The sequence below is a fragment of the Osmerus mordax genome, chromosome 20, assembly GCF_038355195.1.
Source record: "Osmerus mordax isolate fOsmMor3 chromosome 20, fOsmMor3.pri, whole genome shotgun sequence".
Taxonomy (NCBI): Eukaryota; Metazoa; Chordata; class Actinopteri; order Osmeriformes; family Osmeridae; genus Osmerus; species Osmerus mordax.
In genome coordinates, this window is record NC_090069.1 from 409,486 (window position 1) to 422,776 (window position 13,291).

General features: G+C 47.0%; 2 protein-coding genes across 2 annotated transcripts; both read left to right on the forward strand.

Annotated features, from left to right (window-relative positions):
• The first annotated feature begins 4,095 nt into the window (after nt 1-4,095).
• On the forward strand, nt 4,096-8,171 carry LOC136964453 (PR domain zinc finger protein 12-like). The gene is made up of 5 exons (XM_067258581.1): nt 4,096-4,315; nt 5,883-6,073; nt 6,460-6,615; nt 6,932-7,046; nt 7,714-8,171. Exons 1-5 carry the CDS (start codon nt 4,096-4,098, stop codon nt 8,169-8,171), a joined length of 1,140 nt encoding a protein of 379 aa, XP_067114682.1.
• Nucleotides 8,172-9,462: 1,291 nt separating this feature from the next.
• exosc2 (exosome component 2) lies at nt 9,463-12,667 on the forward strand. The gene is made up of 9 exons (XM_067258583.1): nt 9,463-9,608; nt 9,819-9,920; nt 10,019-10,064; nt 10,329-10,418; nt 10,629-10,694; nt 11,070-11,138; nt 11,463-11,639; nt 11,776-11,904; nt 12,061-12,667. Exons 1-9 carry the CDS (start codon nt 9,481-9,483, stop codon nt 12,139-12,141), a joined length of 888 nt encoding a protein of 295 aa, XP_067114684.1. The 5' UTR covers nt 9,463-9,480; the 3' UTR covers nt 12,142-12,667.
• Nucleotides 12,668-13,291: the final 624 nt, after the last annotated feature.

A 13,291-nucleotide genomic window follows, 5' to 3' on the forward strand; every position in this document is an offset into this window, starting at 1 on the left:
TGTACCCCAGCCCGCTGCCCTGTCCTGTACCCCAGCCCGCTGCCCTGTCCTGTACCCCAGCCCGCTGCCCTGTCCTGTACCCCAGCCCGCTGCCCTGTCCTGTACCCCAGCCCGCTGCCCTGTCCTGTACCCCAGCCCGCTGCCCTGTCCTGTACCCCAGCCTGCTGTCCTGTCCTGTACCCCAGCCCGCTGCCCTGTCCTGTCCTGTACCCCAGCCTGCTGTCCTGTCCTGTACCCCAGCCTGCTGTCCTGTACCCCAGCCCGCTGCCCTGTCCTGTCCTGTACCCCAGCCTGCTGTCCTGTCCTGTACCCCAGCCTGCTGTCCTGTACCCCAGCCCGCTGCCCTGTCCTGTCCTGTACCCCAGCCTGCTGTCCTGTCCTGTACCCCAGCCCGCTGCCCTGTACCCCAGCCTGCTGTCCTGTCCTGTACCCCAGCCTGCTGTCCTGTACCCCAGCCTGCTGTCCTGTACCCCAGCCTGCTGTCCTGTACCCCAGCCTGCTGTCCTGTACCCCAGCCTGCTGTCCTGTACCCCAGCCTGCTGTCCTGTACCCCAGCCCGCTGTCCTGTACCCCAGCCTGCTGTCCTGTACCCCAGCCCGCTGCCCTGTACCCCAGCCTGCTGTCCTGTCCTGTACCCCAGCCCGCTGCCCTGTACCCCAGCCTGCTGTCCTGTCCTGTACCCCAGCCTGCTGTCCTGTACCCCAGCCTGCTGTCCTGTACCCCAGCCTGCTGTCCTGTACCCCAGCCCGCTGTCCTGTACCCCAGCCTGCTGTCCTGTACCCCAGCCCGCTGTCCTGTACCCCAGCCTGCTGTCCTGTAACGGGCTGCTCTGGGGGTCCAGGCCTGGTGGGCAGATCGCCCAAGCGTAAGGAACTATGTGGACGGATGCTGATGTCACAATATGACCTTCTTCCCAGGTGAACCTAGCCCTGGCGGTGCTCATTCAGTAAGATTCTCTCAGCTTTCGAGCCTCTGGACCACCACGCATGTTCCTGAGGGATGATGGGACAGCATGGCTTGTAACTGACAGCATGCTGAGCAGGCCTGGAAGACCAGGAAAAGGCATAGCTCACTGGGAGTTTGGGATAAAGAAATATGTCAGCGAAATGATTTCTTTAAGTTTAAGGTGGTTGTCAGTGTGATGGGTTTACTAGCATGTTGAGCCCTGATCTCCCAGTATGCAACACACGCAGACCTCTACAGCAGGAAGCTGACACTGCTAGTTTCACTGCTGCCATGACAACGGGTAACTAAAGTAATGAGTCAGAAAATCAGATCTAAGTAGCTGAACTTTATTTTTAGTTTCATACGTGTATTTGTGACAGTCTCAAGTGGCCTTGACAGATTCTCTGTGTGTGTGGGTGTATCGTCTCTTTCAGTGTTACATTTTAAACAGTGGAACTTGCTTTGAAATTTGAGAGTAAATCTCAGCACTTTGCTGCTGATGGGAAATGTAGATACACACCGTCACACACACATTTTTGTTCCTTGACCCCTCCCCTTCACAAGAGCTCCAGTTTCTGTAAGCAGGTGTTCTCCCCCCCTTCCCACCCCCGGTGCACCTCTCTCCCCTCCTGGAGATAAGCCCTGGCCGGCCCCACCACGGGGGCTCACACCTTAATCTCTTTATAATCGCCCGCAGGAGGACCCCTGGGTGCCGCTCTCCAGTCTGTCGCTGCGCTCAGGTATGCTCTTCAGACAGCCGGCCGGGCAGCTCTGGGGATATGAGCTGCAGGAAAATGTCTCTCTGGTCGTCTCTGCTCAGCCCCCAGTCTGACGGCTGCCTCCTTTACAAGGTGCTGGGGATTAGAGGATTATTTTATTTATATAATTGCAGTAAATTATAATCTCAAGATGTAAAATGTATGTTTTATTATCAAAACTATTTTTTAACTAAATATCTTATGACATACCAATTAATGTTCTGGAAATATAAGTGGTCTTCATAATGTTATTTTTTAATATTTGTATAAAATATAATAGTAATAAAAATTTTAACATTATAGGAAATGTATCTCTAGTATATTCATGATACTTTTTGTGTTATTTTCCTAGAAAAGCGTGAAACTGTTTTATTGAACCCTAATCCACCTAAAAAGAAAAATTCGTTTTTATGAAACATGAGCCAAAGGCAGACATTTACATGTTAACAACTGCTAGAATTTTTTTTTTAATAACCTTTTTCAAACTCTTTTTCACATTGACGTTTTTAAAACTTGATTGTGTTTAATGACTGTCAATCACACCATTGTAACTCATAAGCTTTAAATTGCGAAAATAATGGTCTAAATAGTTTTCAATAGAACAGTTGAACAGATCCTGACATGCCATGTCTTTAGCAGCCTCTAATAATGCAGGTTAATGCATAAATAAGCAAATCAAATTCATGCGTTACCCCATTTCAATTCATTTAAGTCCTCTTTATTAGGAGCAGTCCCACCCCACTGGCCTCGCCTTTTAGTTCGGATTTGAAGCCTCTTAAGACCAATGAATGCTGAAATGCAATAAATGTAAATCAATCTTTGAGAACGGATCCTATTCAGCGCGCGGAGGAATCATCTGGGAATGGGACCACATGTAGGAGGGGCTGCGCGTTCATAAAAAGCAGCTGTTTCCCGGTAATCTTTTTTCGTGCCCTGTCACTCACCTTTTCCTTTTCACTATCTCTGCGTTCAAAGCCAGACTCGCTCTACCGTCTTTTTGGGATCCATACAGGCCTACTCGTTTTCCCAGCAGACTGCCACACAGTCCGCATTCGGCAGAGAACTCAACTTGCCCGCATTTTCTGACCATCCCCTTGTAGTTGTGGGAGAGAATAGGGAGTGCATGGATGTCAAATTGTCCTCAAAACACCATGAAAGATTGATTTGCAGCACTTTTCAGCCCCTTGACATTACTTAAAGAGCAACTGAATAGAGGCCCCGCTAGCCAGGGTGGAATAAAGATGTCCTATCCGCTGGAGAGGAGGACTGAACATTTACCCCAGTCCATCAAACCCGAAGAAGAGAAGGAAACGGAGAACTGTGGCGAGAGAGAAGAAAGGGGTGTATATACTCATCTAAACGCTGTCACAATATACTGGGGTGCTATGAGCTGCCATGAATATTAAACCGCTTTCTTCAACAAGAGCTAGAGAAGTGAACCACGTCAAAGCAGCTTTGCATGTTTTGCATGTTTCGCACGGGAACAATGTGCAGGACGGTGAGCTTGTTCCTATTCTTACTATTCGCGCGCTAACTTCACACAAAAAAATTAATATTTCCATCCGCATGAATAGGAAATGTCTGAGAAAAAAATGTTCAAGCAACTCCCAGACCCAATGACCTCATTCTGATAATATACATTAAAAATATTATCGAAGGCCCTAAACGAACAGGTTAATACTTCATCTTAAAGGGATTTTTATTTTTTATTGGTTACATAGACACCTAGCCTAGTCTACTTTGTTCAAATATTTGTCTCAAAATTAGACGTTATTTAGCTTGGCTATTTCATATTTCCAAATGTTACATCGGTTTGGATTTCTGAATTGTGAAATCTGATTTTTCTTATAGCCTTCTAAAGATAGTGGTTTGGATAATGATTTCGATTTAAAGAAAATCAATAGAATTTTCTCGTTTGGAAAGCTTTTGTTTTGATCAAGTTCACGCTATCTCTAAACCAATTAGTGTTTATTCTAAATATCTTATTTAGTTTTTGATAACAGTAGTTCTCATTTAATAATATTTTGTGTAAAAAATAGTTGGCTACTCGGCCTACCATTAAATAATTGCTTTCAAATTGTCTCACTTGCTGATTCTTTCCATCTTCTTACTCTATCACACACGCACACTCGCTTTCTCTTTATGAAAGGGGCAGGACCTGCTAATAGATGATTATTTTCTTGTCGAGAAACAGGTCCGCACCAGAAGGGGAGTGTCATTAATAACTAATTAGACAGGGGTCAGCCCAGACTGTTATAAAGAGCAGCCGCGCGCAGAGACAGTGGAACACTTTCCACCAACCGTCAGGGGAGCAGGACTAGTTTACACACCCTCTCTGCATCCTGAGCGCTTCACCAGACTAAAAACATCAGCACTCTGCCACATCACCAACATGGGCTCGGTCTTACCTTCAGACGCTGTGGTGCTGAAGTCTGGATTTAAATGTCAGAGTCGCTCCTTGTCAGATATCATCACCTCAGACATCCTACACAGCTTCCTGTACGGCCGCTGGAGGAACGTGCTGGGAGACCACCTGATGGAGGAGAGGCAGAGCGCCGCGAGCCCCCGGACAGCCTTCACCGCCGAGGTCCTCGCTCAGTCCTTCGCCGGTGGTGAGTTTGGAAGGCCACATTTATTTACCTGTGGATTCAGATACTTACCTCAACCATTAAACCGAGTCTGTGTTTGCTGTGTATGTGCTCATGATGAAGCTCATGATGAAGCAATGTGGTTGTAGGCCAAAAATATAAATTGGCTTGATAGTTTTTATTTGATGTAATTTGTATTTTAATATAGGTTATTTTGAGATGATTTTATTTCAGATGACAGCTGTTTTATGAAATATTGGGGTCAAGTGTGTTCTATATATTATAGCCTATTACTAATACGTAGCCTTAAATATATTTTTATATTTAATTAACTCTATCCAGCCCTTCTAAGCATGACAATTTCCCACTTGCTATGTTGACAATAATTGACATAAAACCGTGAAATGGGCCTTTAGTCCAAACGCATTCAACATTGAAAACCTCGGTGAGGTCTGCTCGAGCGACACGCTGCCGTTCAGAATGAACCAAGAAACTTTCCCTCCTCTGTTCTAGATTTCTTCCCAAGGTTTCTGTGACTTTCTCATTACTGTTCTCTATATTTTCCCTCTTTACCCCTTTTATTTTCACCCATTTAACGCATTAACCCGTTTGGTGCTTTGAGACCTCGCATTTAGAAGCTTGTTAGGCGTGTAACCGCTGCTGACTGAAAGACGTACGGTATTAAATTCATTTGGTTAACTTTGTGCTTGACCTGAGAAAGTTTCCACTTAAACCGAGAGGAGAGAAAGGTTCCCTTTCTTTGAGGGTTTATCCCGCATTCATCAATCTCCGGACAGCCCTACCCCCCTCCCCTGGCAGCTATGGGCTCCGAGACCCTCTTATTCTCTTGCCTTAAAAGATTGCTGTTCCTCAGATAATGCGCCGTGAAGGCTAATTCTATTGCCATTCATTGCATGTCAACCATCTAATCGCCTTTCCATTTTTTTGTTTGAGAAATTCCTGGGTCTTTTAAACAAGTCTTCGTTTCTTTCAGCGAAAATTTATTGCTACAAAGTTCTTAAAAGGATAATGAATTTGGAATTAGCCGTTTCTTTCCAGTACGGTTTAATGAATATCACATCTGAAGCATGACAGATTGCTGGACCCTGTGCAGTAGAAGACCATTATTCGGGACGTCTTTTCGCTGCCTCAAATACCATTTTCTTTGATTCTGACATTAAAGGAACGCAAGAGTTTTCTTTTTTATAAATTGAATGAGGATGAAAATGCTTTCCGAGGAGCTTTCTTTACAACAATAACTTTCAATTCATTCATTTAATCGAATTAAACGGTGGATAAGATCTGGCTTAATATTTCGTGACCAAAATGCAGACTAATTCCCGGGAAATTCCAAAACGTTCCAACTCTCCCCGCGAGCAACATGACAATGTTACTGAATTTAAAATAAATCAAAATACGTATAGACTAATATGTATCCTTTATAATTTTGTTTAATAGGCTATGTCAGATTTAAAAAACATTGTCTTACTATTTAAAGTTTAAAAAAGATGTGGCTTTGAAACGCAGTATTCATTGCGTATTTCTGGAGTCCTCCGTCAGACTGACCCCCATTCCTCCCGTCTGTCTGCAGAGGTGCAGAAGCTGTCCAGCCTCGTTCTCCCCAGCGAGGTGATCATCGCCCAGAGCTCCGTCCCCGGTGAGGGCCTGGGCATCTTCTCCAAGACGTGGATCAAGGCGGGGACTGAGATGGGCCCGTTCAGCGGGCGTGTGGTGCCCCCGGACACCGTGGACCAGCTGAGAAACAACAACCTGATGTGGGAGGTAAACACACCCTCTTAGACGGCCTGTACCTGCTTGTTCAGCAGACGGTTTCATCCAAGGGGAATTTGGGCCGGAGACTTTGTAAAATGCCAGTTAGACCCACTCATTATCTAGTTGCTAGATATTAGTTAATAAAGGCTTATGGCTGTCTGAACTTCAAACTTTTACAAGGAGGGAGTAAGTTGTTGCACTAAACATACATTCATAAAATTATATTATTCATAACGTGCTAACAATAACATGCTAATTAAGCAGATTGTTTCATCCTAAACCATGGACAGAGGGGAATTTGAACCTGTGACCTTAATTTGCATGCAAACACACTACCGCTATGATATACTTCCACCCTAAACTGTGCTATACCCCTGACCCCTGGTGTCCTGCAGGTGTTCAACAAGGATGGCTCGGTGCGCTACTTCATCGACGCCAGCCAGGAGGACCAGCGCAGCTGGATGACGTACATCAAGTGCGCTCGCAACGAGCAGGAGCAGAACTTGGAGGTGATGCAGCTGGGAGGCAGCATCTTCTACAAGGCTGTGGAGGTGAGGACCACGTCCCCCACCACTCACTCTGGGCCTTCGAGTCTAGCACTGAGATAGGGAAATGATCTCAGGTGTAGAGCAACTGAGATGGGAAGAGGGTAGCCTATTGCTTAGCAGATCATATAAAGACACAATCTGCTCCAAAACCTGCCGATATTTCTCAGGTTAGGACAGCAGAATATTGAAGCAAACCAATAAGTGCTCCTCTACAGCACCACCTGCTGGCTAGAAAGATGTTCACAGACGGAACAGCTGAAGCGCTCAAACACTCGACCTACTAGTCCTCTTCCTTACTTGACCTTTGACCCCCTTCCAGACCATCCCCCCGGACCAGGAGCTGCTGGTGTGGTACGGAAACTCCCAGAACACTTTTCTGGGGATTCCAGGAGTCCCCGGGCTGGAAGAGGAACAGCAGAAGAAGAACAGGAATGGTGAGATGGCCAGAGACTGGAGGAGGGAGGGAGGGGGCCAGAGACTGGAGGAGGGAGGGAGGGGGCCAGGGGGGTGCAGGAGGGAGGGAGGGGGCCAGAGACTGGAGGAGGTAGGGAGGGGGCCAGAGACTGGAGGAGGGAGGGAGGGGGCCAGGGGGTGCAGGAGGGAGGGAGGGGGCCAGAGACTGGGAGGAGGGAGGGAGGGGGCCAGGGGGGTGCAGGAGGGAGGGAGGGGGCCAGAGACTGGAGGAGGGAGGGAGGGGGCCAGGGGGTGCAGGAGGGAGGGAGAGGAGAGGGCAGAGGTTAAGAGAGGGGGGAAAGAGCGTCTTTAGCTGATCACTATCAGAGCCATTAAACAGACAATGAGGTCAGTAGGCCAGCCATTACCTCCTCAGGCCTGTTTAATGTGTCTGTGGCCATTGTGGCTAAACCTCAGCCCAGATCGCTATCTGACTAAGCTGCAGCACCCTCCTCTCAGCTCGCATGACTACCTCAGTCTGAGATGGTGTTACGTTACTCAAGGAGCTTTCAGTGTCTCACATCTGTGAAATTACCTGAATGTGGTGAAACATTGTTTTCTCACTGACTGTTGCATTCCACCAGAAAGTTCATTCCGCTTCAAAGTTCCTGATCTCCTTAACTCACACCCTTCTCTTTCTCCTCACAGAAGATTCCCACTCCTGCGATGGCTCTTCCTCCTGCTCCCCCTCCTCCTCTTCTTCTTCCTCTTCCTCCTCCTCTTCCTCCACCAGCCGCATGCGCTGTGTGATCTGCCACCGCGGCTTCAACTCCCGCAGCAACCTGCGCTCGCACATGCGCATCCACACGCTGGACAAGCCCTTCGTCTGCCGCTTCTGCAACCGCCGCTTCAGCCAGTCGTCCACGCTGCGTAACCACGTGAGGCTGCACACCGGGGAGCGCCCGTACAAGTGTCACGTCTGCCAGAGCGCCTACTCCCAGCTGGCGGGACTGAGGGCGCACCAGAAGAGCGCCCGGCATCGTCCTGGCGCGGCCGGCTCGGACACCCCCTCCCAGCCCCCCCCTCCTCCTCCTCCTGCGCCCACGCAGATACCCAGTCTGTCTCAGCATCAGATGGTGCACCACATCCCCACCATGGTGCTCTGAGGGGGGAGGGAGGGGGTAGAGGGAGGGAGAGACTTGAACAATGTTGCACTTTAGCTTGACATGCTCTGGAGGGCGCTAGTTTGCTTTGGTTCAGCCTGGAACAGGAGACCAGAGTTGTTTTGGTTCGCTCAGGATAAACTCCTGACCACACTTGTGAGATGGTCTTCACTGGCAAGCAGGTTCATGACAAAGGGAAGTTTAGACTGATATATTATAGACTGTTAAATGAGCCTGTGTGTATAAATGGCCTGAACACTTTGTTCTCCAATACGTTTTAGATGTGGCCTTATTTCCAGCTGTGGCATCATGTTTATGATGGTCGTATGTGATTGTCACCACCCTGTTCCAAAGGAAGATCTACTCTTGTTTATAGAGCCTGAGTGTGAATGAATTACCCGAAAATTACAGTTTGTAGGACCAATGTCTATACTTGCTTATTCCTATTTTTTTCAGAATTTCTAATGGGATTCCTATCCCATTTATACCACACAGCATTGTGGGAGGACATGGGGATTACATTGAGTCTAGTCCTGTTATTTTACTTGTTCACTTCATTAAAAAATGTCAACCAACACCATTCCAGGTGTTGTTCACCTGTAGCTCTACCAAGAAGCCAACAGTAAAAAGAGAAATCTGAAGTACCAGATGAAGTCAAGCAGGCTTCAATCTGCTGTCTGAAGTCCACAAAACTAAATTGTCACTTTATCTCTGTACATTCCTGTAAAACTTTGTGTAATTTGTAAACTGTATATAAATGTGAATGTAAATAAATGTCCTTTCTTTATATTCTAAATAAATGACAATACTCAAATATGTCCAATCATGATCAAATAAATTACCACCTTATCACACTACCTAAATATAGCACCTGTCACATTGACATAATAACTCTATCAGACTGCAGTAGGCCATGAAGTTCTACATAGTCCAAACTGGCATGGCTGAACTAACACTCCCATCATCCTCTGCTCCCTCAGTCTTGTTGAACTACAACTCCCATCAGGCAAATTGAAAAAGTGTGGCATATCGGGTGGTGACGAGTTCATCTTAAATTCCACAGGATGGCGTTAGTTACCAGGCAACTGTAGTAGCAACCTATAGTACCAAACGCCTTTACCGAATTTGTAGACTGGCAGTGTTCACTTTTAATCAGTATCAAAGTGTGTAGCCATGTATACGTATTAGTTGAATGTGAAGTAAGCTATTACAATTGTGTAATATAAATGAAATGTTTATGTAGAACAATGAGTTTAAATGACTTCATGACGTCATTTATAAGCGCCGACGGATTGCGGAATAATCAGAAAGCATGGCTGTTGACATGAGATTACCAACTATTCGTAAACAAGTGTCGTTATCAATCTCTTCGTCTGTTTTGGATGGAAAAGACCTTGTAGTTCCCGGTGATGTGCTTACTTCAGATTCCGGATTTATGAGGTAATTATGTGCTTCAAGCAGTGGACACGAGGACTGGAAGTGTCGTAGCTAGTTAGCTAGCTAGTACAGTATTGCAAACAGTTGGATCTGGTAGCATCCCATTAACTTAAGTATTAAGGGGTACTCGCCAGCATAGCTTTCACGTCTAGACCTTACTCGTAGTATTGTTTGAACGGATACTTTTTAACAGCGATTTATTTTCCTCCGTAGGGGCCATGGCACGTACATGGATGATGACAAATTAACAGCCTCTGTAGCAGGAGAGGTGGAGAGGGTCAACAAACTGATCTGTGTGCGTCCTCTTAAGACAAGGTGAGTTATCAGAGAGGGCTGACGCAGAGAGCTCTTGGAAACGTGATGCTAATAGATAAGGCATCAAATGTCCCTCTCACGGTCTGCTTTGGTTCCAGGTTCAATGGAGAGGTCGGAGACGTAGTGGTGGGCAGAATCACCGAGGTATGGCTTGAGCTTTCATACCGTCACTAGTAGGGGAACGGCTCACACCCTTACTAGTAGGGGAACGCCTTATGAGTGCGATGGGGACCTCTAGCTCAGTTTTAAAGCCAGACTGCTGATCCAGATTTCACGCATTCAAATCCCCCCTTGTGGATTGCTTTGAATGAAAGCTAAATGAATGAATGAATGCATTATTAAAAGCTAAATTAATGCATTATTAAACGGAAAGTACATGACTTCTGAGAGCATGTGTGTCTTGTGCAGGTGCAGCAAAAGAGATGGAAGGTGGAGACCAACTCTAGGCTAGACTCTGTTCTGCTCCTATCTTCTGTCAACCTGCCTGGAGGAGAGCTGGTCAGTGCAACCCTCTATCATGTCTTCAGTCTAGTCTAGTCTGTGCTGTTGGACTACTGGTCCAGTTAAGGTTGTAGTGAATGTAGAATGTATGCCACCCTGGATGGACTAAGTTCCTTTCTCTTATATTCAGATTAACTAGTGTAACAGGTAGCTAACTTCTAGAAGATGTTGATATTGTTGTTGATGTTTTCCTTCCTGTGTGTTCAGAGGAGGAGGTCAGCTGAGGACGAACTGACCATGCGGGACTATCTGCAGGAGGGAGACCTCATCAGTGTATCCTAGCAACACGATAGCCCTGTTATCCCTGTAGCTACACAATAGCCCTGTTATTAATGTAGTGACTAATCCTGCAGATCGAGTATATAGGAAGTACAACAGAAGATCAAGTATCAGAAGTGCATCGTTTTGAAAGTCAAGGAACTGTCTGTATAAGCGTAGTACAAATGACAAACCCACTCTCCATTATTCTTTGGCACGAACCACCGAAATCTTGTTAGAACTGGGCACTTCTGATCCATGATCTGCTGTACTTTCTTAGTCTGTCTACATTATTGCTGTGGCTGAAAGTATCAGTGAGGCCCAAACAGTTTTCAGCTGTCAGTTCAACCATCGTTCAAGAAATTCTTGTCATCCTTGACTGTGTGTCAGGCTGAAGTGCAGTCTGTGTTCTCAGATGGAGCGCTGTCTCTGCACACACGCAGTCTGAAATACGGAAAGGTAACGGAGTGCGTACACTTCCTGTATGTGGTGTAACATAGACGTACTGTATATCACAGGGGATTGGAACCTGCTAGCTCTTGATGGGAGTCAGTTGGCTGAGCGGTGAAGGAATCGGGCTAGTAATCCGAAGGTTGCCAGTTCGATTCCCGGTCATGCACTGACGTTGTGTCCTTGGGCAAGGCACTTCACCCTACTTGCCTCGGGGGAATGTCCCTGTACTTACTGTAAGTCGCTCTGGATAAGAGCGTCTGCTAAATGACTAAATGTAAATGATCTAAACCTAGCTGGTAGTCAGACTGACGTTTCCCTTGTGCTGTGCAGCTGGGCCAGGGGGTTCTGGTGCAGCTGTCGCCCTCCCTGATTAAGAGGCAGAAGACTCACTTCCACAACCTCCCCTGCGGAGCATCGCTCATCCTGGGGAACAACGGCTTTGTGTGGCTGTACCCCACCCCAGGACAGCAGGCGGAGGAGGCCGGGGGGTACCACACCAGCCTGGAGGTGAGGAGAAGGAGGAGGAGGAGGAGGTGGTCTGATTCCAAAAGGTTTGATTGTTGAGAGGTCTTAACTGCTTTTGTATTATGTCTTGTGTACGTTTTAAACATCATTCATCTCTCCTCCTCCTCGTCCTGCTCAGCCTGTGTCTCTGTCAGACCGGGAGGTCATCTCCAGGCTGAGGAACTGCCTGCTGGCTCTGGGCGCTCACATGGTGCTCCTGTATGACACCAGTGTGCTGTACTGCTACGAGTCCTCGTTGCCTCATCAGGTAACAGCTATCATGTTCATTTAGCTCTAGATCTGCACTCAAATGCTCCAATGACCCCAAATATGCATCCGAAGGTGCTCTTTCAGGATGTCTACAACCCACCATCAGAGCTAGTCTTCTTAATGTGAGATGTGGTTTCCTGTTTCCTGTCTCTAGATCAAGGACATCTTGAAACCGGAGGTTATGGAGGAGATTGTGATGGTGACGCGTCAGAAACTGGTGGAACAGGAAGGATAGAGGAGACAGGAGGAGAGAGGGAACAGGTGGAGAGGAAGGAGAGAAGGAACAGGAGGAGACAGAAAGGAGAGAGGGAACAGGAGGAGAGAGAACAGGAGGATAGAGGGGAGGAAGGAGAGGAGGAAGGAGAGAGGGAACAGGAGGGAGGGAACACAACTGGACCGGACACCACCGAAGTCTAGTCTTGTCTGGATCCCAAATTCCAAACTCGAGCACCGAAAACTTGTCTTGAGGAGGCCAGGAGCTTCGAGGACTTTTTATACAGGACATTTTGTGAAACTTGCATGTAACCTGTTGATGCACTTGTCTGATGACTGACCAGAACATGTTTCCAACACACCTGGAAACCTTTCCCTTATACTTGTATAAGGGAAAGTTGTGTATTTCCATACACAACTTGTGTATGGAAATATGACTGTTTCAGGATGGAGTGGCCTTTGTTATTCTGTTTAAGCAGGTGTACCTTTTTTGTACATGTTTTATACAGAACTAAAGAGGTGATAATGGTTGAAAACTCCCTTTTTGGGGGGGGGGGGGGGGAAATAAATACTTGCAAGTCATTAACTGCATTGGAGTAATAAAAATTACTATTCACATTATGCTCTTCTCTTGTGTAAAACCTTGTTAAGTATATGTTGATGTCATGGTTGTGTATTTGACAACATGGTTGCTGCCTGGAATATGAATCTGCATGCTGGTATGCCATGTCTCTTCACTTAACGGAGGGACCTGAACAACCGGGGCCCTCAAGCCAAACGCTCAAGAGTCCCGTGTAGGCACTAGCCCACGCACGCACGCTCTGACGTTAAACGTATCCCCACCCCCAGATTTTAGTAACCCACCTTGCGTACGGAAATATGGCGGCCTCGGCGACGGCTATCCGACCGAAGTTTGTTTCTCATACTTCAACGAGAGAGTTTTAAATAAGTACGCGGCCTGAGCGGACGGTAACGAAGGGAAACTGTAAGTGCGTTGAAGGATTTGTGAGTTAACTGCTTGACAGCTCCTGGGTGTCCCGAGGAAGCAGGAGTCTACGCCGTGTCTCAAGTGCCTGGGTCCGGGTGAACGGTAGAGAGAATCGGCAAGACTGGAAGAGTGGACACGGAAGTTTGAAAGAGGACCAAATATTTAGTTGGGTGGACATTGTGCC